This window comes from Danio rerio, chromosome 8 (assembly GCF_049306965.1).
Source record: "Danio rerio strain Tuebingen ecotype United States chromosome 8, GRCz12tu, whole genome shotgun sequence".
Classification (NCBI taxonomy): domain Eukaryota; kingdom Metazoa; phylum Chordata; class Actinopteri; order Cypriniformes; family Danionidae; genus Danio; species Danio rerio.
This window is the reverse complement of record NC_133183.1, coordinates 59,807,038-59,830,000: the sequence shown is the minus strand read 5'-3', so window position 1 is coordinate 59,830,000 and position 22,963 is coordinate 59,807,038. Positions and strand designations below refer to the sequence as shown.

The 22,963-nt window shown below is 38.7% G+C and overlaps 1 protein-coding gene across 3 annotated transcripts in view; it reads right to left on the bottom strand.

The window, feature by feature from the left end:
- The window catches only part of gfpt1 (glutamine--fructose-6-phosphate transaminase 1), a 117,386-nt gene that overhangs the window by 44,637 nt on the left and 49,786 nt on the right, over window positions 1–22,963 (bottom strand). For 2 of the 3 annotated variants that reach the window (XM_073909726.1, XM_073909727.1), the window contains exons 15-19: window positions 22,113–22,227; window positions 16,353–16,480; window positions 12,206–12,373; window positions 9,691–9,852; window positions 6,605–6,640 (exon numbers count right to left, since the gene is read on the bottom strand). In XM_073909726.1, the coding sequence (XP_073765827.1) occupies window positions 6,605–6,640; window positions 9,691–9,852; window positions 12,206–12,373; window positions 16,353–16,480; window positions 22,113–22,227 (609 nt within the window). 3 annotated transcript variants of the gene reach the window in all.

The following is a 22,963-nucleotide window of genomic DNA, read 5'->3' as shown; positions in this document are numbered from 1 at the left end:
TTGAAAGAATCATAATAAAAATCGCAAATAATGATTCCACCCCCCACCCAATTATTAGTCCCCTATTTATTTTTTCCTCAATTTCTGTTTAACAGAGATTTTTTCAACACATTTCTAAACATAATAGTTTTAATAACTCATCTCTAATAATGGATTTCTTTTATCTTTGCCATGATGACAGCAAATAATATTTGACTAGATATTTTTCAAGACACTTCTGTACAGCTTAAAGTGACATTTAAAGGCTTCACTAGTGTAATAAGGTTAACTTTGTTATTAGGCAGGATGTTGTATAATAATGGTTTGTTCAGTAGACTATCGAAAAAAATATAGCTAAAAGGGGCTAATAATTTTGTCCCAAAAATGGTGTTTAAAAATTAAAAACTGCTTTTATTCTAGCCGAAATAAAACAAATAAGACTTTCTCCAGAAGAAAAAAAATTACAGGAAATACTGTGAAAATTTCCTTGCTCTGTTAAACATCATTTGAGAAATATTTGAAAAAGAAAAAATAAATCAGGGGGGGGGCTAATAATCCTGACTTCAACAGTATATTTTTGACGTATCGCTGACCTCTTGTACACAGTATGTATATTTATTTAAGTCTCTTTTTTTATTTCCTGATGTTGAAATAGGATCCAAATCCCAGCAATTTTGAGGCTCATCACAAAGTGATGTATCAGTGCTGTTCTCCCTGCCCACTGACATCGATTGACACATATTATCATGTGTCAGTATTAACGTGTATAATCATGTCCACAGGACAGGATTTGCAAAGAAACCAGGATTAAAAGATCTGTTCCAACTCTCTGTGATCAAGCTGCACTTCAAGCGGTAAGTGAGCCTTTTGAGGAATTCTGAATTACACTTTTTGTAATATTTAATTCATGAACACTGTAATCAGCACAGCAGCATAGAGTGCACAACTATAAACGAGGATGCTTTAATCACACAACGGAAATCAGAAGATGGGTACACTGTGGTCATAAAAGGATGGGCATGGTCAGCAACAATACTCAGGTAGGCTGTGGCGATGACATGATGCTCAATTAGTACTAAAGGGCGCAAAGTGTGCCAAGAAAATATTAACACACCATTACACCACCACCACCAGCCTGAAGTGTTGATACAAGGCAGGATGAATTCATGTTTTCATGTTGCTGTTTTTTTAATTACTTTATTTCAGGGGTGTCCAAACTTTTTGGGCCGAGGGCCAGATGCAAAAAAAACAACGTTGGCGCGGGCCAAATTTTACACACATCACACAGACACGCATACAGTTGAAGTCAGAATTGTTAGCCCCCCTAAATTGTTAGCCCTGTTTATTTTTTACCCAATTTCTGTTTAACGGAGAGAAGATTTTTTTCCACACATTTCTAAACATATTAGTTTTAGTAACTCATTTCTAATAACTGATTTATTTTATCTTTGCCATGATGACAATAAATAATATTTGACTAGATATTTTTAAGACACTTCTTTGTTCACTTAAAGTGACATTTAAAGGCTTAACTAGGTTAATCAAGTTAACAAGTTAAGGTAATTAGGCAAGTTATTTTATTACAATGGTTTGTTCTGAAGACTTAAGGGGCTAATAATTTTGACCTTAAATGGTTCATAAAAAAAATTAAAACCGCTTTTATTCTAGCCGAAATACAACAAATAAGTCTTTCTCCAGAAGAAAAAATATTATCAGGCATACTGTGAAAATGTCCTTGCTCTGTTAAACATTATTTGGGAAATATTTAAAAAAGAAGAAATAAATCAAAGAGGGGCTAATAATTCAGACTTCAACTGTGTGTATATAGATAGATAGATAGATAGATAGATAGATAGATAGATAGACAGACAGACAGACAGACAGACAGACAGACAGACAGACAGACAGATAGATAGACAGACAGATAGATAGACGAACAAAAGACAATATAAAAGAAAACAACAAAGAAAAGAGACAAAATAAACTCAGCGAAAGAAACACACATCAAAGTCACAAAACATACAATCAAAACTAGTAAGGGTGTATAGTTTTAACCTCAGAGGGGTCACTGGATTGCTATTGAGATGTAGATTTGTCAAATCAAGAAATTGACCCCCAAGTTGCCAAACATTTTCTTGTGGAGCTAGTCCGTAAAAATCGGAGTCACTCCATCTGAATAACAGACATCATATCAGAAATCCAGTTCTGGAATGAGGGGGGTAACGGTGATTTCCAATTATTAAGCAATAGTCTTTTAGCAACCACCAAGCCTTGCAATAAAGACGCTTGCACTGTTTGAGGGAGAGAAGATGTGTTTTGTGAAAGTCCAAAGATAGCGAGCTCAGCATCTGGCAGAAAAAGTGTACCATAAGCCTTGGAATGCTTTCATGTCATTGACGCTATATTCTGACTCTACCATCCGAATGTTGCAGAAAAAAAATCGAGACTCATCAGACCAGGCAACGTTTCTCCAATCCTGTTGTCTAATTTTGGTGAGCCTGTGCAGATTGTAGCCTCAGTTTCTTGTTCTTAGCTGACAGGAGTGGCACCCGGTGTGGTCTTCTGCTGCTGTAGCTCATCTGCCTCAAGGTTGTGGATTTCAGAAATGCTCTTCTGCAGACCGCAGTTGCAACGAATGGTTATTTGAGTTACTGTTGCCTTTCTATCAGCTTGAACCAGTATGGCCATTCTCTTCTGACCTCTAACATCAACAAGGCATTTGCGCCCACAGAACTGCCGCTCACTGGACATTTTCTCTAAGCAGTTTCTGAAATACTCAGACCAGCCCGTCTGGCACCAACAACCATGACACATTCAAAATCACCATTCTTCCCATTTCTGATGCTCATTTTGAACTGCAGCAGATTGTCTTGACCATGTTTACATGCCTGAATGCATTGAGTTACGTGCCATGTGATTGGCTGATTAGAAATTTGCGTTATCAAACAGTTGGATAGGTGTACCTAATAAAGTGGCCGGTGAGTGTATATTATATTACATAAAATATTAATACTATTCTTTTAAATCCTGCTATTTTGTAAATCCCATTTCTAGAAATTGCAGTTTTTGAAAATCTTAAGCAAAGTTAAACGAAAGCAAGCAGAGCGTTAAAAAGACTACATGTTTTATTAACTTTTGGATCATCATTTTAAATCCAGATCACACTGCCCAAAAACGTGACATGCTTTAACCTTAAACAGTGATAAATGCCTCCGAAATAACATTTTTAAGCTCAATTTAAGGATGGCACAACTGATCTAGAAAAAAAATAACTAGCTACCACAAATCTTGAAGGTGCATTTAAGATGCAGTGCACTTCAGTGCTCCACAGACCAAAGATCAACGCTACAAGTTAAGCCTGTGGAATATTTACACCCATTTTCATGAGTAACAAAAATACAATCATATTTAGCTCTAGAACTGTACTGTACCTTCATCATGACCTTTCTTCAACCTTTGGTTAGACACCACTATTAGCAGATATTTCTGGCTCTTTAAACAAGATTCAGACCGTATCTTTAATCATGTTGATTTTATGCAGAACATAATAAGGATTAAAAATCACATATAAATCAAAGTACATACGCGTTTAATTGCAAATAAAGCAGTATATAAAATATAACCCCACTGTACCCAATAGAAATAAAACAAGAAAATGGTCCCATGGAAGCAATCAAAAGTGAGTGTATGGGGCGCATGTATTAATGTTCTCGGTTTTCCTCTGCGTTCTTTGGCAGTACTACTGTAAACCGGAGACGCATTTAAAGTCTCCTTTATAACAAGGCCTCTGAGATGTCCACAATAATGGAAACAACGATTGGAAGCCAAAAGTTTCATGCATATACATAGCCTACTTCAAGTACACTGTTGAGGTGTATCTTAGATTCACTTCAGTAACTGATTATTATTGACAGTCGTACAGTAGCTACAGATACAGTATGTTGAGTCAGCAACGTCACAGAATTACTATTCTTTTGTGGTAGCTGAGATGTACTTCAAAACCTAATATGCAACATACGCAATATACACTCTCAAATTTTGGAAATAAGCTCATTTTACAAGTCACCTAGATTTAAACAGTTGAGTTTTGCCATTTTTTGAATCCATTCAGCCGATTTTAGCTTAGCTTAGCATAAATAATTGAATCAGATTAGACCATTAGCATCTGCGACAAATTTTTTTTTACATTTTAATCATTTTCGTATTCGAAACTTGACTCTTCTGTATTTATTGTACACATATTAGACAAATTACAATGAAAAATTGCTATTTTCTAGGTCGATACGACTAGACTAGGAAATAATACTCTCATTCTAGTATAATAATCAAGAAACTTTGCTATCAAACAATAAAAAAGTATAGTTCCTTGCCATACTGACCTAGAAAATAGATCATTTTATAACACTTTTAACACATATAACTCTTTTTTAAAATTGTCTTGTGCAAGATGCTAATGGTCTAATCCATTTCAATAACTTTTGCTAAGCTAAGCTAAAGTGATCCAATTAGACTCTGATATTGGCTGAATGGATTCAAAGATGTGTAAAACTAAACTGCTTAACTCTACCTTAGATTCTTTTCAGTAACTGATTATAATTGACACTTGCACAGTAGCTACAGATACAGAATGTTGAGACAGCAACGTCACAAATTTACTAAACTTTTGTGGTCACCGAAGATGATACTTCAAAACCCAATATGCAAATTCTCTTTGTCTTAATGAAAGAAACACACTTGTTTTAGTTTTACAAGGTACGTAGAGTTAAATAGTTGGGTTTTACCATTTTTTAATCCATTCATTCGATTTTAGCTTAGCTTAGCATTGATCATTGAATCAAATTAGACCATTAGCCCCTGCTCAAATTTTTATTAATGTTTTTTTTATTATAATTTTCTTATTTAAAACTAGATTCTTCTGTACTTATTGTACACACATTGGACAAATTAAAATGAAAAATCGCTATTTTCTAGGTCGATATGATTTGACTAAGAACTGTAGTCTCATTCTGGTGTAATAATTGCTATCAAACAAGATTAAAAGTATAGTGCCTAGCCATATCAACCTAGAAGATAGCAATTTTCATAACCCTTTTAACTCTCATAACTCTTTTTTGAATTATTTTTGTGCAAGACGCTAATGGTCTAATCCAGTTCAATGATTTATGCTAAGCTAAGCTAATGTGCTCCTGTTAGTATTAAAATGAGCATATTTCCAAATAAAGTTATATAATAAAGTGTTGCTTTAAGCCTAGTAAACATTTAGCTGAATTTCTAAACAGCTGACTGGTCCAGTAGATCTCCTTACATGAAATCTAAGTAGATGTGATGATTTATATGACCTAGTTTGGCAAAAGCACAAAGAAACTTCACTAACATTATTAGACGACACATTCATTCACTTCATAAACTTGATAACTTTGTCTTCATTTCTGGCAGGGTCTCATTCATTTCTTTGCTAAATTAATGAAAGAAGCTTCTAAATAAACAATATGCATTTTTAGGGTAACACTTAACAACAAGTCTCAATGCACTCTCAATAGCTAATGCAACAATGGTTTAAAATTCATTAATATATATATATATATATATATATATATATATATATATATATATATATATATATATATATATATATATATATATATATATATATATATAAAAATACACACGAAAAAGAGGAAATGATTCATTTTTGGGTGACCTATCCTTTTCATTTATGATTCATATATACATATAACAGTATAGAACCTTATTGTAAAGTATTAGCCTTCTGTTTCATCCTTCCGTGTTTTAACGTCTCGGATCAATGAACTGTAAAGCAGAATTTGGGTCGAAATGTTATTCAAACGTCAGAAATCCACATGCATAGGAAATTCCAAATAAGGTCAATCAGAGATAAATATGCTAGCCAGTAACAAGTACACCCACTTAAATAGCAGCAAAGCGGATAACCGGAATAGTGTGCAAACTATCATTAAGCACTGATTCACAGTTTGGTTTTAGTACCAGACATGTAACACATATATATATATATATATATATACATATATATATATATATATATATATATACATATATATATATATATATATATATATATATATATATATATATATATATATATAAGGGGAAAGCCGCTAACGGAGAATCCTGAAGCTCTTGTGTGGTACTCTGTAAAACACAAATGCATATGTGTATTTGACAACAAGCATCTAGAAGTCTATCTGGGCCAAACGAATATTATACCATATGACAATAATATATAGCATTAGACAAACATGTTATAGGCTGCACTGTGTAGCCACCCCATACCACACCACCACAAAAAGTAACTAACAAATAATATTAATAGTACAAATAATAATACAAATAATAATAATAATAATAATCACATTCCAGTCAACAGCAATGATATGAAGCTTCCAGAATCGGAGATGAGATACGATTACTTTGAAACACATCTCAGCTCCTGTGGGAATATTATAGGAAAGCTGACATGTAGAAAACCCTTCAATTGCCTTCATGTTTTTTTTGATAGTCCGTATTTGTGTGTGTGTGTGTGTGTGTGTGTGTGTGTGTGTGTGTGTGTGTGTTTTGGGTGTTGGTCAGGAAGCATTTACTCAACAGTCACAGACTTGGCCAGGTTTCTTGGGCAGTCAACCTGTGGAGAAGAAAAACAGAACGAAGCGTCAGACATCATCAGATCTTGTCATTTGACCGATATTTTTTCAAGAATCATTAATCATCGTTAAGGTCTTTGCGCACTGAAAGTCCGAAATTTGTCTTCATTCGCACACCTTGCACACTGAGTGCAATGCATATTAATTAGTCCATTATGGAAAAAGCAAAACATTTCAGAGTCAGTTTAAGCAGTCTCCTCTCTCTTCGCCAAAGTAGAAAAATAAATAGGAATATGCTACAAATTGGGCTCAATTTTAATGATCTAGGTGCAAAGTCTAAAGCTTGGTTTATACTTCTGCGTCGAGTAATCGGTGTGATTTATACTTCTACACACTGTTTGTATTTGCAGAGCACTAACACTTCTGAAATGCTAGCTGGCAGTAGGTGTTTATGTTCCTCTGTGTCGAGTTTCTTTGCGGGTGTTTTGTTTTTTCTGAACGCTACCTAAGTGTGCAAGTGGCTCAAACTTGCTCATTTGGAGGCGGGAAACGGCGGATGTGCAACAACTTTAATCATAAGGTAAACACAAAACAAGTTTGCATCTGGAGCTCCTACATGAGACTCCACACTTGTAAACACTAGCTTCACTGGGCTCGTAGGGCTCCCCCCCTCCACCCACACTCGTCAGTGCTACCAAGCTGACCAATCACAGAGCTTGCGCTACGCTTCATTGCGCGTCAGAGCCCTGCATCCACGCGTAGGCTGTGGCAAAGCATTTACGTGTGCTTGATGCCAAAGTATAAAGCAGCCTTAAGGCGCAAAAGCATTAAGGGTGTGTCTGAATCCTCTTTTGCTATTTTAAGGATGGAAAAATCCGCTCTACACTGCAGCGCATGGTCTAACAGGGTTGTGCTTATTCTCTTAATGAGTTCTGGGTGTGTTTTGAGCATAAACTGCATTAAACCAATCAGAGTCTCATCTCCTATTCCCTTTAAAAGTCAGTTGCGTCACACATTGGTGCATTTGGCGGACATGGCGGACTGTCAGTGGAAACACTGAACGCTTCACCAGCAAGAAAACATCAAAACAGACCACCTGCAGCACGAAGATAAAGAACGAGCCTCCTCCATTCAGCCTCTTTACTTTCTCTTTACTTTACTCATTTACTTTCGTGGAGTAAGCAAAAGGCGTTGCACGTACTTCTAAATTCAGTTCTAATTTCCAGCAAAGGAATACATGAGCAATAATAACGAAGTGTGGTCAAAAAACTGAGTTATATCCAAACACACGTCCTGTTCTTATGCCCCATATGATGATGCAGATGTCTCCAAAACCTGACAGGTGGACAAACCACAGGAGAGGGCAAATTCTACAGCAGGATAGCGCTCCTTCTCATACTTCAGCCTCCACATCAAAGTTCTTGAAAGCAAAGAAGGTCAAGGTGCTCCAGGATTGGCCAGCCCAGTCACCAGACATAAACATTATTGAGCATGTCTGGGGTAAGATGGAGGAGGCACTGAAGTTGAAGCCAATAGACTGATTTCACGCGGCAGCCATTTTCAAAAGCGAAATCGAGGCTGCGGTGGGAAGAAACCCAAAAGTATCATTGGGAGTTACATAGGAATGTTCTGTAACTGGCTGTATATCTTATCAGGGAAGATAAAGTGACACACATTTATCATTTCTCCGCCTTCCGGGTGACCCGAAGGTCTGTTCTGAACGAATGGTGAATGTAAAAAGGGATATCAGAGCTCATTTTCAGCTAAGTTAAGGGAAATGGCACTAGTTAGCAAACGTTTTCTTTCCCAAACACACGTTTTAGATGCCATTCATCAAACTCGAGTTAATAAACTGATTCTTTCACTATATTAGACTTGTCACAATACTGAATTAAAAGAAAAACCGGCAATTTCTCGCTAAGATTTAAGGCAATGTTGATGGCTTTCTTAAAACAGCGCTGATTTGCCATTGTGTTCACGTGTTCAACAGAAATGATTGTGATTGGCCGAGAAGGTCATCAGTTCACCCACCGCTGTTTACTGAGCACAAACACAGACGAGCCGAGCGATCTACTTGATGATTCGACTGATCTTGACGGCTGCTTCGCCCTCCAGTCCGTGTATCTGTGTTTGCACAGGGTGAAGAGCGGTATACTGAGCGTAAACCAAACACAGATACATGGAGACTGAAGAGCGAAGCCATGAAGATCAGTCGAGTCAGCCGCGCTCAGCAGCGATTTCATGTTAGCGGTAAATAGCCGGGTTTAAAGCTTCAGTACCAGGACAACACTATTACAGACAACACGAGGGTGTGCTGCAGAGGACTGCAGTGTTTTATCACTCACCGGGTTACATAAGCTCAAGCAGGAAAGCGTCCTCACGGTGTTTAACTAGTGCCATGAGCTGAAGCCTAGGAGGACACTTAAGCGTATCACTGAGATTGTGATTTTGTTTGATGCTAAATTGCTTTTAATCGTTTAAAATAAACTTACTGAATGATATTGAAGTGATGTTTACACCATTTCTGCATTTTGAAATCTCGGCAACAGCCGGAGGTTTGTAGTACACAGCATGTTACTGCAATGTTTACAGTGCTCGTCCTATACTTCGGGATTTCTTCCCACCGCAGCCTCGCTTTGGTTCTTTAAAAATAAGCGTATGGATCTTGATGAACTCTGGGAGTCCTGCAAGAACGCTTTCTTTGCCATTCCAGATGACTTTATGGGAGTCAGACACGATATTCAATCTGTTTCCACTGCAGCATGACTTTATATTCTATACTGGACACTATTTCTGTTAAGTGACAAGACTTTTCTCTAAGCAAAGTCTGACTTTACTGTCCTAATTAAATTATTAAAAATCAAGGCATGATCATATTTTATTTTCGGCAAATAAGCGTAATCTAGAGGCCTTTGCCTTTCATATAAGCCACTTCTGAAAAAAAATATTCAGTGCATCTCTAAAAAATCTCCCATGAATTACACGCTATCGGCAACGAATATGTACAGTGTATATATACAAGAATATTTACAGTGTGTTTTACATATGCGTAGGAAAGGTGTGCATGAGAAAGAGAGAAATATACACTCACATCGTATCCGCGCAGCACAGCAAGGTGGAAGGACAGCAGCTGTAGAGGGATGACGCTCAAGATGCCCTGCAGACAGTCCACACAGTGAGGCACTTTAATGGTGCGTTTGGAGTTGTTGATGGTCTCGTTGTCTTCTTTATCGCAGATCACGATTGGACGGCCCTAAAAAAAGCAACAAAACCATGTACTCTTACCTAAGAGAAATACTGCAGAGACAAGCAGGTAACATGTTGTTTACCAATTTAAAGCCTTTTCTTTTTTAAAGGGATAATTCACCCAAAAATTATAATCAGGTCATAAGGTACTCACCCTTGATTTGTTCAAAACCTGTTTGAGTTTCATTCGTCTATTAAACATTAAAGATAGTGTTTGTTTTCCATAGTCCATAGTGTTTGTTTTGTCCAACTATGGAAGTCAATGGTTCCTGCTTTTCAACATTCTTCAAAATGTTTTCGTTTGTGTTCAACAGAAGAAAGAAACTCAAAGGTTTTGGATCACTTGAGGATGAGTAAATAGTGAGTATTTTTTTTTTTCCGTTTTGGGTGAACTGTCCCTTTAAAGATGTAGTATGCTGGGATTGGGGTGAAGCAGTGGCGCAGTAGGTAGTGCTGTCGCCTCACAGCAAGAAGGTCGCTGGGTCCAGCCTCGGCTCAGTTGGCGTTTCTGTGTGGAGTTTGCATGTTCTCCCTGCATTCGCGTGGGTTTCCTCCGGGTGCTCCGGTTTCCCCCACAGTCCAAAGACATGCGGTACAGGTGAATTGGGTAAGCTAAATTGTCCGTAGTGTATGAGTGTGTGTGTGTGGATGTTTCCCAGAGATGGGTTGCAGCCAGGGCTTTACATTAACCCCCGCGAACCCACCAAATGCACGTAGATTTCGGCGGTGGCGGGTAAGACAGACACTCCCACTAGCCATTTGGCTGGTTGAAAATAATTTTCCCAGATAACAATTCTTAAAAGCAGGGTTCGACCAGGATGCTCCAATATGCATGCACAGGCGATCGAGAAGCAACACGACTGATAAAAATAATTGCGTTCGCAACTTCGCGCGAGCAAAGCAGGTGAATGCCGAATGAGAGGATAATCACTCGCGCATTGAGATTGCATGGCATTGAGAACAAACATATAAACATTATCTGACAAACATCCAGCAGCTAAATGTGTCTGGAAAAATATTTAAATAATCAGCGCGGACGTGAATGCGTCTGACTGTTCTGATTGGCTAAAGTAGACGTCTCACGTCAGCACGTTCAAGACGTGCACGCGCTCTTTACGGCAATCTTCCTTCTGCATTCACACAGCGCAGCATTCCGGCAAATTACCGGTAATGTTACTTCTCGTTTTCGGAAATTAGCCGGAACAAATTTACCGGTATTTTCAAAAAGGGCCTGTTCACACATACAGACCTGTACGGAAAATTGCCTTTAATTTTTCGGAAAGGTCTGTATGTGTGAAAGGGGCTATTGAATCGATGCAAACGCAAGTTGCCAGATTGACGACTCAAATCGCAGCTAGTGTGCATGATGTTCAAGCCTTACACTGTAATCAGCTCAGCTAATGTTTATAATGCTTATATTCGCTAATTAAAAACCCTCTTGTGGATTTTTATAACTATTATAACAAAATGTTATAACTCTGTCCTCTATTGGTCGCATTTTGTGCCACACCCACATATATTGAAACAGTTTTTAAATACTCATTAATTTTCCTTCACCTTGTGCCTATCAGCGGTCGCCACAGTAGGGCTGGGCAATTAATTGAAAAGTTATCGAAATCGATATTCATAACCTATAATTGATCAAATTTTCCAGGTTGATTTATTCAATTACTTTCCCTACCGTGTGTGTGGAGTCACGTGACCCCGCTTTGTTACGATCGGTCCCATACCTGCACACCTCTCAAAAAAAATGTAACTACATGTCGTGACTACACACAACGCAGGCTTCGTGATTTGTCGTTTGATAGCGGTAACGAGCGTGAGCGGCGCGGATTAATTTCAGTTGTTCACCGTGGATGTTCAATAAATAATCATAGACAGTAGATAGTGTGTGTTTCCTTCAGTTATTTTAAAATCAAGTTATGCACCCTACATTCAAAAATCCCTCACTTGTAATATGTGAGCATATTTACTGTACAGAACTTGAAAATTAATACATTAATAAAATAATCGTTAAAATGTTTAATTAATCAAGATTTAGATTTTAGGCCAAATCGACAAGCCCTTCGCCACAGCGGAATAAACCGCCAAATATTCCGGTATATATTTTATGCAGTGGAACCCAGTGCTGGGAAACACCCATACACTCTCATGTTCACGCACACACTCGTACACTACGGCCAATTTAGTTCATCCAATTCACCTATACCACATGGCTTTGGACTGTGGGGGAAACCGGAGCACCCGGAGGAAACCGGGAGACGGAGAGAACATGCAAACTCCACACAGAAAGGACTCGAATCAGTCACCCTTCTTGCTATGAGGTAACAGTGTTAATTCTAAAAGCAGATATCACTTACCTGTCTCGCCACCACCTGCTGCAGTGCGTTTTGGCACTTGGTGTACGTGTGGTCTCTCATGATGATCATTATAACAGGCATGAGTTTGTCCACCAAAGCCAGCGGGCCGTGCTTCAGCTCTCCAGCCAAAATCCCCTCCGAATGCATGTATGTGATCTCTTTAATTTTCTGAAGGACACACAAATGAGACATGGGAACAATTAAACAAAGCTAAAAAAACAAACAAAATATCTGCACTGTAAAAAAATGAAGCGTTCCACACAAATCATTCTGTTCCAACACAAATCAATTAGGTTTAAAGTGCAGTATGGACCCCAAGTGGTTGAATTAGGTATTGCACACCTGGTTCAAAACAAACGCAAGCGCAGGTTGCCAGATTGACGACAACAACAGGAGTGTGTCTGGGCATACCCGTCAACCCTCCCGTTTTTCCCGGGATTCTCCCGTATTTTACAGTTCTATCCCGCTATCATCCCGTAAAAGTATTTTCTCGTATTTCTCCTGTGTTTTCAGTCTTTCTCTGAACAGCCGAGCCTCACTATAAGCAACCCATACCGCCGAACCACCAGGGGTCGCACCTTGCTCTTAAACGTGAGTCTGTTCTGTGCTTTCGCTTTGTTTAGGAATGAAAACAATTCTTAATAAATATTAAAAACAGCTCGATTCGCTTTCCTTTTGATTACAGGTGCCGTCACCCATCCTATACAATCCTCAAAACAGCCATATAATGGTGCATGACTGTCAGCTGACATGCTCCATAGTGATAAAACAGATGCCGTTTCCCAAACGGATTCTGTACATGCGTTTTGAATCGGAGAGAAAGGTTGGGTTTTGGGGTAATCCCTTATTTTCGTGGGCATATCCCTTATTTTCACATCCCAATGTTGACAGAAATGCGTCTGAGTGACTTTCGAGCCTAAAGGCTGATTTAAGTCGTGGTCTAGCTAAAAACAACGGCACGTGATGGAGGCAATATTTTCCATATTAAAAGAAGTATTTGTCCTAACCAACACCGCAAATTAATATTTTAGAAACGGCTATTTCTTGCAGCTGAACAACAGAAAACTGACAATGATCACCTCAGGTACATCTCATGTGCTTTATTCAGAGATAAATATTAATAATGTTAGTTTGAATGCCAATTTACGTGACATTTACTGCCGTACTACTGAAAGCAGCAGCAGATAGTTCACCTCAGATCTTGGCAATAAAATAAACAGCTTGAAATACACTATGAACAGCAGCTACGCTAATTTTTCTCTCTATCCTCTTTTTCCACCTGGGGATACTCATCCTGAGATCCTCAGATTATGCGGAGTCACTGATTGGATCCAAGACCAGCGACGAGATGTTCCCAAGGTTTCCATATCCGGGACCAGGCCATATCCTGAGCTGCTGCTGAGCTGATGGTCATGGGGAGTGGAGAACACGAGTCTGATTCCATTGACGTTCCAGGGACAGACGAGTCTTCGCTGAGGCCAGCTTCCAGCCTCCACCGCGGTGACTGAAGCTCTGAACAAGACTTTTGGCCAGAGGAGAAATTAAAATGGTCGTGCCAAACTGAGTCTGGTTCTCTCAAGGTTTTTTTTCTTCACTCTCCTATCAGGTGAAGTTTTTTTTCCCTCTCCGCTGTCGCCACTGGCTCGCATGGTTCAGGATTAGTAGAGCTACGCATCGATGAATTTGCTCTTCAGTGTTTGAACTCTCAGTAATGACTTTAAACCACACTGAACTGAGCTAAACTGAACTGAACTTAAACACTAAAAACTGAACTACACTGTTCTAGTTACTATGACCATTATGTGAAGCTGCTTTGACACAATCTACGAGCGGGATCCGAAAACGAGGGCTTTTGCTTTTTTTTTTTTTTGACTGCTTTTGCAAACCGCCACTTGGGTTTAGGGAAGGATGAGGAGGAGGAGGAAGAGGAGGGCGGCCGGGTCGGCCGAGGGCTCCCGAGACGCAAAAAAGCGCGCACAGCGGCCTCTCGCGGATCCGCGAAAACAAAAAACGCTCGAATATGTACCTCCCGGGATGTATCTCGCGGTCCGCAGAAATGTCCGCGGGGCTACGTTTCCACAATGAGCCCGGGTTGGTAATATTAGCACTTCTTTAGCACTTTCCAAAGTAGGATTTCGAGTATCATAGATTTTTCTTGTTTTTTCCAGGTGATCTCACACAGCCTTTATAACATTCATGTCTGGACCCTGTGGAGGACATTTCATGACTGTCTGTGTTTCATCAGCTGTTTTTTTTCCTCCAGATAGGATTTCACTGCAATTAGCGGATCATTATCATGCTGAAGTTGAAATCTATTACCACTGAAGTCCTCCAGAAGGAATTGCATAATGGATTGAAACCTATCTGTACTTTACAACAATCACAATTTCATTAATTCAGACAATACTGCTAACAACACTGCAGCTCAAACCAGGGCAAAGCCTCTCTCCAACATTGGCTCGTGAAACGTCATCAACCGTCGCCGAAGTACTGTTTCGTTCACATCTTGCCAAGTACAGATAAAATTCCCGCATGTGTCCTTGCTCTGCCCCTTTGGTCAAGGATGCATCGAGAGGTAAATTGTACTATCTTGTGAAGCTCAGGTCTCCAAGAATGCATTGCAGCTAAACCAGCAAATGCTAATGATGGAGGAGAAAACCTGCACGGTTTTAAAAATACTCCTATTTACTGTGTCACAAGTTTTAACAGTTTTTCAGGCGAGAATGTAGTTGTTTTAAACTCGAATCGGCAGTATATTCACAAAGATAGCGCGTCTTTGATGATGTGGCTCAGCTTACGCGGACTCCGACTCCCAGCATGCCAGCGGGAGCTCCGTCATTACCTCCCCTATCAAGAGCAGCTTTACTTCGGCCAGTCCATCTCGGATGTACCGCTGGATAGCTTCTGCCCATTGTAGTTAAAGCATGATATTTAATACTTCTTGTGCATATCTAATGGACAGTTTTTGATCTTATAAATCTATTTGTTATCAGGTATATTATTTCGGCAGTGTTATTTTGTTACCTTTTATAATTGTCTTTAATTATGTTACTGTGTTGTACGCTGTTTGTCTTTACCAAATTGATTTTGAACGTTTTCTTTATTTCTTATTGTGTATGTCTTGTATTTTATACTTGTATAATGTCCATTGTAGTAGATTAAATCTGATAATATAATAACACAAAAAAAAAAAAAAATTCGGGTAAAAAAAATACATTTAAATAAATTTAATTTAACAATGAAAATAAAAAATACACAAATAATCGGTTTATTAAATCTGTGTATAATAACACATTTTACTTCACATTTATGGTGATTTATGTTTACATGTTCTCAAATCAAAAATTTAGATTTATAATATCAATATAATATTAATTATACGGCCGTGCTTTATATAATTAAATCATTTTATTGTTAATGTACAGAGAAACCGATAAATCCATGATGAGGTAAGTGACGTTATAAAGTACACTACCATTCCATTTGAAGAAGTACCTGACTTGTGTCCTCAGGAGTTCGTTCTTCCAAGTCTAAACTTGGCAAGTCTGAACCTCCAAGAACGCAAGTCCGAGCTTGGTATTGAGAAACATCCACTGTCTTTCACATGTCTTAAACAATTAAACCAAAACAATTCAAACTCTAACCTAACTCCTATCCTAACAAACCATACATCAACGGAAAGATAACTTATGCACCATGTATAAATCTCAATAAAAAAAGACAAATAAACGTACACTGGCTTTGTGGTAAAGGGTCAAATATATTCATTATAACATCAGAAAAACAACAGATTTAATGTTGTAAAACTTTTGCACTACTTTACTGTATGTTTTGTAATGGTTATTGATCCTATTCCTATCATTTTCAAACACTTGTTTCAGTTTGAAAACTTTTGTTCCAGTTCAGTGCGGATGAACCAGGGGTGGAGCCAGACATTATAAACAAATGTGAAGTAACAAAGGGATCACTTGTACATCAAACATATGTAGTGATATCAGATGTGAAAAATGTTTATATTTGTGTGTGTTCCTGAAATAAAGCTATCATAGAAATTCAGCAGACTGGAAACAGAAGCAGGAGGGAAGCAAGTGAGTGACAGATCGATAAAAGGGAAAAAAAAGGGAAAGAAGGGAATTTGTAGTCTAACCAGAGCTCCCTCCAGGCAGGTGGCGTAGTGGTAACCTCTACCCATGATGAGGACACTCTTCTGCGGATACAGCTCAGCTGCCAGCTTCTGGATCTCCTCGTCCAGGGTCAACACCTCCTTGATTAGATCTAGAGAGACCAAAGAGAGACACAGCATAGCTTACAATTGTGGACTTACACTAGGAATCAATCAAACTGAAATCAGAATCGCAATTAATCGTTAGCGGTGATAGTCAAGCACATCTTGTCAGGAAAGTGCGGTTGTGTAATCAGTAGTAAACGAGCGATTCCATGCATATGTCAACCTTACCATGAAAAAAGACAAAATAACAAAACCCTTTACAAGTTGTTTGTGTAGGCTTGTATTTTACAGTACTGTAAAAATGCCCAAACATGTCTCTGTCAACTAGGGGTGTCACGATTTCGATTTTTAATCTAAATCGATCGAAATTTATGCTCAATTTCGATTATCGAATGATTGAATCGTCGATGCTGCCACGCCTCCATGTCACGTCAGCTTGGCTTGCCAAGCAGGAAAAAAACAGGCTTGTTGAAGTGCTTGTTAAACTGCAGAAGCAGGAGACCCGTCGACAGAACTTAAACCCTCTCCTCTTTCAATGAAGTCGCCGGTGAGGAAGCATTTTGGATTTCCAGTGAGTTGTGTTGACAACGTTCGTGTTGTCGACAAAAAAAAAATAGTTTTGCAAGCTCTGCTATGTACATATTACGTACGGTTCGTCCGATAGACAACACCGGCATCGCGATCCTCCGCCCGCCCCCGTTGCAAATCTGCTCGCGAAAAGTACACACTCAGGCCCTGTTTACACTGTCTTTGTTTTTAAATGGTATTTTAGAACGACAACGATTTGACATCCACAGTGGCGTGTAGCATTTCTGAGCAGCCCTCCTTCCTCTCTACCTCTGAAAATGCACATCACGTGACCACACAGACACAGACGCACTCACAGCCTTGCGCTCGAGACAGCAGGTCCAGGCAGTCAGAGGACTGCTTCAATCTTTCACTCACTTGTACTTAGTCATTTTAGCGAACACCTCAGATACTGTTTGCTGGTTCCTGTTGGTTGTGCCTCTTTTTTACCGACGCCATTATAACGACACAGATCACTGCCTATTCCCGAGTCCCGCAGAAAAAGTGATTGACAGGTGGTGATTATGTGTGTATCTTGCCTTTATTCATTTACTGTATAATTTGCTTATGGGTAAAACAAAGACCATGCAGGTCAGTTAGTTTAAACGGTAGGCTACAAATAATTAATTGGTCATTAATTCATTAATTATTCATAATCGAATCGAATCGTGCCTTCAGAATCGAAAATGTAATCGAATAGAGGATTTGGAGGATCGTGACACCCTTAATGTCAACATTTTCAAACAATTTTAATTGATTTACCAAAGGCACACAAGTGCCAATTTTACGGATACCGTACCTATAACAGCATCTTTCGTCATAAATGCAAACATGTAAAAAAAAAAAAAACTTGCATATTTTTGGACACATCCATAACAAGGTCATTTCCCTTATTTAAAATATAAAACATCCTTATAGATTTATATTTTTCTGATCTGGGAATTTCTGTTCAAGTTTTTACAGCAAAACTACATCCATAACATTGGAATTACTTCTATATTTTCTCCGAAAGCCAGGGGGCGCTCTCGTGCCGAAATTCTAAACATCCTATCGAAAATCCTCATAGGTTGTTAAAATTACTAATCATTATCTAATATCACTAAATTAACAAGATAATTACCATAGGCTAATAAACACATGAATATGCAATCATCTAACAGAATGACCTGTTTCAAATGACTGACCTTTTGTAGTGAGTTTGTAGTAAATGCATGTTATCAAATGTGAATTTTCACCAATTTGTCACATATTTTAGCAGAAACTTAGCGGTAGTTCACAAATAAGCTATGCAAAAACAGCTGTCATTATCCCATAACAATCATCTTCGATTAAATTTCTAGATTAAACTGTCTGCAATAACTAACATGATTGTGTTTAGCTTGCAAGTGAACTATAGCCCCTTTCACACATACAGATTTTTCCGGAAAATTACCGGCAGTTTTCCGGAAAGGTGTGTATGTGTGAACAGGTCCTGTTTTTTTCTTCTATTTTTGAAAAAATTCGTTCTGGCTATTTTCTGGAAAGAGAAGTTGTAGTATTACCGGTAATTTGCCGGAATGCTGCGCTGTGTGAATGCAGAAGGAAGATTGCCGGAAAGAGCGCGTGCACGTCTAGAACGTGCTGACGTAAGACGTCTGCTTTAGCCAATCAGAACAGTCAGACGCATTCACGTCCGCGTGGTTTGTGAGATTAAAAGCCTTTGAATATTTTCCCAGATGCGTTTAGCTGCTAGAAGTTAGTCAGATAACGTTTATATGTTCTTCTTAATGCCAACTGTGTAAATAATCATCGATAAGATGCTTATAAGCCGTTGTTTGTTTACCTTCAAGCTTTGCGTGTGCCTGTGAAACAGCCTGTGAGCGCCTGCACACGCACATATTATGAACATCTCGACATGCGAAAGTGATCCTTCATATGTTTTCATCGAAGTTGTTCACAATACTGATCATCCACAGAGTTTGTAATGTAGTCAAATGTTTACAAATACAAGCACAGCCATTTAGAGCTCATTTGTGGTGAATGATGTCAGAATTTACCGGTATTTTGGAATGGATGTGTGAACGGTCTTTTCTGGAAAAATTCCGCAACGTCCTCGCCTGTGTGAACAGCGCTTTTTTGAAAATACCGGTAAAGTCGTTCCGGAAATTTTCCAGATATTTACCGGTATCACTGTGTGAAAGGGACTTTTAACTGTGTGTATTAAATGCTTCACCATCTAATCCTAGAGGCCTATTGCTGACTACAAAACCGGCTTCAATAACAAAATGCACATACAATCGCATTTTTTGTGCATCCCTACATTGTACCTTGCAATTTGCCCATTCGATTGTCAAATATTAATATTGAAAATAAGGTTTCAGTTTAATAACTTGTCAGATGAAGTCAACATTTCCTTTTTTACTGCGTGAAGGTTCAAAAATACATCTAAAAATCTAAATATTTCTATAATGTATAAAAATAACTGCATGGGGGGATAAAAATGATGAATTTAAGTGTGACAATGACATGATTCAGCATACAACTGTAATTTTGTACTTGTTTGAATTTTTCATGTCAAAGATTGTAAATACAGTGAGCAACAATACGCGAGCAATAATTCCACAATCAGCAGTTTTGAGCATGAATAGTGAGCTGGAGAGCAGGGGGAACTTTAGCAACTGGCTGCCAACAAATTCCTGACCTCATTGGCTTGGAAGCGGAACGAAAATCTCCACAGAGGGAGAAAAAGCAAGAGCTGGAGAAAGATATGGGGGTGAGCGCCCCGGCAGACACTTGTGGTCCAATGAAGACTTCCAAACAGTGACGGAAAAGGAGCTGGCCGAGGACATCTGCTCCTCCTGCAGACCGTCCCGTAAATGAATACACACTGAGATCTGTGACGTCAGCATCTCGCCACCATAAACATACACAAAAACCGCATGTGTACAAAACATAGAATTCATGTACACAATTGAATGTGTCTGCCTGTTTTGTTGAATATTCTCCATAATATTGATTTGGCTTTTTTATCTTCATCTCTGGAAATTTTATAAAGTGCTATAGAAATAAAGATGATTTGACTGGAGCTCCTTATGTAGAGCACATGTTGGCAAAAATCGTTTTAGCATTGTAAAATATTCCTCTTAAATGCACACACATATTAGTTTTGGTGATTTATGAGGACTCTCCATAGGCTTAATATATATTACACCATAAAATTGCTCTAATCCCTAAACCCAACCCTCTTAGACAACCTGTGGCAAATTTGAATGTGAAAAGACCCCATTAAGTATGATTTTCTAGCAGTTTTGAATAATAAGCACAAAAGACATGTCCTCGTAATCCACCTTAAGATTGTAATACCTAGGTCATATCAAAGTCCCTTTAAGGCAAGTCATTTTACTCTGTCTCTTTTGTTTTATGTCAAAACATTCAAGTCACACAAAATCTGTAAAAACTCACCTGATCCGAGCCCCTCCCCCAGAGAATCGTCAGTCTATATCGATCGATGATTGGCTCCTGTACTAAAAAGTGGGTCTTAATTCGCCATATTGACTATTATCTCATTCGAATCTATACGAGTGACACGTCTTGTGTATTTTATAGTCTTTGTGGCAAATTCGAATGTGAAAAGACCCCATTAAGTATGATTTTAACAGTTTTGAATTACAAGAACAGAAGGCATGTCCTTATAAACCACCTCAACATTGTAATACCTAGGTCATACCAAAGTCCCTTTAAGGTAAGTCATTTCACTGTCTTTTTCATTTCATGTCTAAGTGTTCAAGTCACAAAATCTGCAGAAACTCAAGTTTGGACCGAGCCCCTCCACTAGAGAATCGTTAGTCTATAGCGATCATTGATTGGCTCCTGTACTACAAGGCAGGGACTTCCATCGCGATATTGACCGTTCCATTTTCCCCCATTTAAAACCATACGAGTGACAGGTCATGTCTTGTGTATTCTATAGTCTTTGTGGCCAATTTGAAAGTGAAAAGACCCCATTAAGTATGATTTTAACAGACCTGTCCTCATAAACCACCACAACCTTGCAATACCTAGGTCATATTAAAGTCATTTTAAGGAAAGTCATTTTATTCTGTCACTTTAATTTCATGGAAAACATTTGAGTCCCACAAAACCTGCAGAAACTCGGGTCTGGACCGAACCCCTCTCCTAGAGCAGTGGTTCCCAATGTGGGGGTCACGGGGCAATGAAGGGGGGGGGGGTCGCCTGGTGATTTTCAAAAATCGATTTATTTTTATTAAACCATAAGAATTAACATATTTTATCCATAACTATACTGAAAATAAAAATAGTCGTTTATAGTTACTATATACTATATAGTTACTATAGTAGCTTATAGTTACTAGTTCTATTGGATTGCGACCCCTGGGGTAATTACATTATATTAAAGGCAGCAATAGCGTCAGATGCATTTTGATTTTATAACATCAGGTTATACTTTCTGGCACATTTAAAGCACTGACACAAATTTAATTGGTGTGTCTGCGTCATTACATGCAAGGTTTCTGTATTTATAACCACCTCAGAGGATATTGGGGGTCGCGAGTCACTGGCATTGTTATTTTGGGGGTCGCGGGCTGAAAAGTTTGGGAACCCCTGTCCTAGAAAATCTTCAGTCTATAACAATCAATGATAGGCTCCTGTACTAGAAGGCAGAGCTTCAATCTCCATATTGGCCATTACACTTTCCCCCATTCAAAGCTATGCAAGTGACATGTCTTGTGTATTCTATAGTCTTTGTGGCCAATTTGAATGTGAATAGACCCCATTAAGTATGATTTTAACAGTTTTGAATTATGAGGACAGAAGCCCTGACCTCATAAACCATATTAACATTGTAATGCCTAGATCAGGGGTTTTCTCGGTCCTGGAGGTCCGGTGTCCAGCAGATTTTAGCATCAACTTGCCTCAACACACCTGCAAGGATGTTTCTAGAAAGCCTAGTAGGAGCTTGGTTAGCTAGCCCAGGTGTGTCTGATTGGGCTTGAAGCTGAAATTCACAGGAAACTCGACCTCCAGGACCGAGATCATCCTCATGTAATTATGCAAATTTTCACGTAAACCACCAAATCCAGCACACACACACACACCTGCATTTATGTTTACCTGGCAATATGCGGAGGCCTTGTATGATTTCTTTTCTCCGCGGCTGCACAGAGATTCTGTCGTCACACATCAACAGGGCAAACATGACGAGAGCCACAAACTGACTTGTGTACGCCTGCAATAGACAAAAAAATAGCAGTAAGTAGAGTTCATACGAGCTAGAGATTAAATGTTTTTGTTGTTACAGATGCGCTATCACCATGTACTCTAATCCACAGACACCCCACAAACAAGTTGGACATCAATGCCATTCATGAAAATGAATATATAAATACACAATGTCTATAGAACGCATAGCATACATGTGGCATTCGAAGAGGTATCTAAAAACAAATCTACGTATTATATATTTACAAAATGGTGTCAAACAGTCAAGAACCACAGCATGACAGAAAAGAACATACATATAAATGTGGATGTAAGAATATGGATTTGATTGTATTCACAAACGATCAAAGAGATTTCAAGTTCTCAGAGGATTCTGCCTTATTTAGCGGTTGTTATTTAGGAATAACATACCTTGGAATGTCATGACTGACCAATCAGAATTAAGTATTCCAGACAGCTGTGTTTTTACTTTAAAGCAGAGGGAATTAACTGGAGATGATGTCCAAGTCAATGAAGACTCATTGACACTACAGCTTCACACTACAATATCACCACAGACTAAAGTCTAGTTTATACTTCTGCGTCAAGTGACTGGCGTAACTCACGGCGCATGCAACGCGCACAGCTGTGCATTTATACTTCTGCGCCCTGTCTCTGTTGGTCTGCATTAACACTTCCGAAACGCTAGTTGGCAGTGAGGTGTAAATGTTCCTCTGTGTCGAGTTTCTTCGCTTCTGTTTTGC